Source organism: Octopus bimaculoides, chromosome 20 (assembly GCF_001194135.2).
Source record: "Octopus bimaculoides isolate UCB-OBI-ISO-001 chromosome 20, ASM119413v2, whole genome shotgun sequence".
In the NCBI taxonomy this organism is placed as follows: domain Eukaryota; kingdom Metazoa; phylum Mollusca; class Cephalopoda; order Octopoda; family Octopodidae; genus Octopus; species Octopus bimaculoides.
In genome coordinates, this window is record NC_069000.1 from 35,561,266 (window position 1) to 35,565,104 (window position 3,839).

The following is a 3,839-nucleotide window of genomic DNA, read 5'->3' on the forward strand; positions in this document are numbered from 1 at the left end:
GAGAGTAGCTCAATTGAACGGGTACCTGAAGGCCGGGAAATGACAACTGAGAGAGAGAAAGAGGTGGAAAGAGAAAGACAGAGAGAGAGAGAGAGAGAGAGAGAGAACATTTGCTCTTGGGGATTAGGTTAATCACGAATCTGTAGGGTTACTTGATTAGGGTCCTTGGTAGTTGTTCCCAGTATTGGGAACTTTTTGTTGCATTTTTTCATGTTTTTTTTTTCTTTTCATGTAACATCTCCACTGTTGAGTTCTAATCTTTCCTTTGTATAGTTTCCACTTTCTTCAGCCCCTAAGGCCAAGAAATTTCCCCTAGTAGTAGTAGTAGTAGTAGTAGTAGTAGTACCTCTATTAATATTTGTCCTTTTCTTTTCTCCTTCAGCTCTCTCACTCTTGCTCCCTCTCTCCTTCTCTCTCTCCCCTTCTCTCTAGCGATACAAAGGTGTGTTTTTTTAAGATGCAAATTTTGTTGGGTTTTTCTTCTTTTCTTTTTAAATTTCAGTTCGATCACACAGGCAAAATTAATAATCGAACACTGTGAAGATTGCCGGATTAGCCGAATTTGACTGTATTATTTTTGGTTTAGATACGGCTATTATTGTTGTTGATATGGGGGCTTTTTTTTTTCCATTTTTGTTTTATTTTTACACCAAACAACGAAAATAATATTGCAAGTGAGAGGTATCGAACCGAAAATTCTTAAAGGCAAATTAATAGATTAATAGTAAACAAACAAAGAAAAAAAGAAAACAACAAAAACAAATGAATACAGAAATCATCCGAATCTGTAAAATAAAACAATAAATTTGAAAACATCATAAATAATTCTCGAGGCTGTTTTTATAACGTCAACGGTTAAAATGAAAGAAAAAGAAAAAAAAAACGGGGAAAAAAACCACCCGTTAAAACAAATGTTTTGTTGACAAACTATAACATACACAACTGGCTAAAGTAATATACATACATACATACATACATACATACATATGTGTGTGTGTGTAAATATATATATATATACATATATATATACATATATATGTATATATACATACCTATATATATACAAATCTATATATATATATAAATATATATAAATACATATGCATATATAATACATATATATGTGTGTGTGTGTATGCCTGTTTGTAGGTGAACAAAAACATATATACATGTGTATTGAGAGTGTGTATGTGTATAGATATGTATATATATATATATATATATATATATATATATATATATATATATATATATATATATATATATATATATATATATATATATATATATATATATACATATATATATATATATATATACATATATGTGTATATATATATATATGTGTGTGTGTGTGTGTGTATATATATATATATATATAGAGAGAGAGAGAGAGAGAGAGAGAGAGAGACAGACAGACAGACAGACAGACAGACAGATAGATAGATAGAAAGATAGATAGATAGATAGATAGATAGGTAGATAGATAGATAGATAGATAGATAGATAAGGTTATGTCATAACATTCTCCAGGAAAGACTGTAAGTTTCGGCAGCCGTGTTGACTTTTCATTTATTCCATTTCCTGATTTCTGGCAGACGACAATTTTGTACTTGCGTCTTAAAGTTTTCTTTTGTTTTGTCTTTTGTGTGTATGTGAGTATGAATGTGTATATGTGTGTGTGTGTGTGTGCGCGCGCGCTTATGTATACATGTGTGTATGTATGTGTTATTATAACAAATATACAAATCCTTATTGTTATTATTATTATTGTTGTTGTTTCTTTTTTTTTCTTTTCTTTTTTTCTTTTTTTATGTATTTATGAAAATAGCTTTTCGATTCATCACTGCTATCAGTGACACGCACCACTTGCGTCTCATCCACATCATCATCATCGTCATCGTCAATATCATCATCATCATCATCGTCATCGTCGTCGTCGTCATCATCATCATCGTCATCATCATCATCGTCATCATCATCATCGTCATCATCATCATCGTCAATATCATCATCATCGTCGTCGTCGTCGTCGTCATCATCACCGTCATCATCATCATCATCATCATCATCATCATCATCATCATCATCATCAAAATATCACCGTCATTTTCATCATGCCCCACCATGACCACCTCCATTATCATCATCACCACCAATACCGTCATCATTTTTATGTCATCATCATCATCATCATCATCATCACCATCATTACCATTATCATCACCATCATCATCATCATCATCATCGTAATCAGCATCATCGTCATCATCACCACCATGCTGTTGGTAGTGGTGATGGTGGTGGTGATGGCGGTAGTGATGGTATCAATGTGCATAGATCGTTTTTTTTAATATTTTTATTTTTATTTTATATTATTTCTCTAAAGGCTTTATCATATTCCTCGGTGAAAACAGATTGCTTTTGCAATTTCGATAGATTTTCGTTACTTCCCGTCGAAATTTACCGCTAGCTATGAAGGCCAGGAAGCCGGCTGCATTGCGTGTATAGAGCAATAAACTTGTTACGGTTAGCAGAAAGAAATTCTCTGCTTCATCACGTGTTTCGGACGGAGATTTCATTGTAACGAAGATAGTTGGGAAGCTTGTGACTAGGAAAACAATGTTTAGGATTAAGATATACTTCATACTACGACTGGCGTTGTGAGCTACCTCTGAGGACGGCTTCGTTTCCTGTCGGCTGCTTCTGCCAAGGCAGGAACACATTTTCAACTGATAAACTATGACAATGTCAAACACAAAGAAGATACCGGTAGGCAATATTAGAACGAAAAACACGCGAGCTATCTCCCATTTCTTCAAGAAGAGCAAATAATGGGAATCGTTTCCGTAACAGTAGGTACGTTGAAACGTAATGACAGAGACATCGCCGTCGAAAGAGCCGTGCATCAAGTGTAAATTGATAAGAAATATGAACATAACCATAGAAAATACCTTGACCAAGTCGTTTGAGACGTTTTTCGAGACTCCCAAGTTCCGAAACGGCTGCAGCAACATGGTTCCTCTTTGTACAGTGATGACAACAACAATCCAAGGTTCCATCATTCCAAAGGACGTCGACAACCATAACTGTAGCTTACAGATAAGATCGGGGACTAAGTCCCAGTCGATAATTTCCGTGTACTTCAACCATTTGGCCAGCAGAGACGTGTACAAGATGGCGAAATCTACCAACGCCGACAGTATCATAAATGTGGCGTTGACAACGTCATGCATGCACTTTTTACAGAAAATAATCAGAACAAACAGATTGCCGATTGTTCCCAGTAAAATGTAACAGGGTGCAAATATCATCCAAATTTCTTGAGAGATGTATATGTCCACTTGTTGAGCTTTGGAAAAATTCATTGTTAGATTCCGGAAAACGAAATACCGCCTTTAGTATCCATTCATTTCTGCTTTGATTAAACAAAAAAACCCAACTGCGCATGCTCGTTTCGCGGCGGCAGTTGCGTGCGAATGAATCTTTGGAATAGAATCCAGAAATAAACAAACAAGTAAATAAATAATAATGTTATCAACAACAGCAACAACAACAACAACTATTGCTGCTGCTACTACTACTACTACTACTACTACTGCAACAATAGTAATAACAATAATGATAATAATAATAAATTATTTTTAATGACAAAAAAATTGTGAGGAAAAGAACGAAAAGGAAAATATTCAGCCATTAAGAAACCAGAGAGTGGGGAGGAAAGGTGGGGAAAGGGGGCTGGAGAGAAGAGAGAGAGAGGGGGAACAAAGAGAATGAGCTAGAAGACGAGATAAGGGAGTATAATAAAAATCAAAGAAATGAGAGGAGAGTGGGGAGGG

At 35.0% G+C, this 3,839-nt stretch overlaps 1 protein-coding gene across 1 annotated transcript; it reads right to left on the minus strand.

Annotated features, from left to right (window-relative positions):
- Positions 1-2,375: 2,375 nt before the first annotated feature.
- Positions 2,376-3,368, minus strand: LOC106873270 (uncharacterized). The gene has a single exon (XM_014920563.1). It carries the CDS (start codon positions 3,366-3,368, stop codon positions 2,376-2,378), a length of 993 nt encoding a protein of 330 aa, XP_014776049.1.
- Between the last annotated feature and the right edge of the window lie 471 nt (positions 3,369-3,839).

Coding starts and splice junctions, on each gene's coding strand:
- LOC106873270 (XM_014920563.1), bottom strand. CDS start 3,368: ATGAATTTTTCCAAAGCTCAACAAGTGGACATATACATCTCTCAAGAA.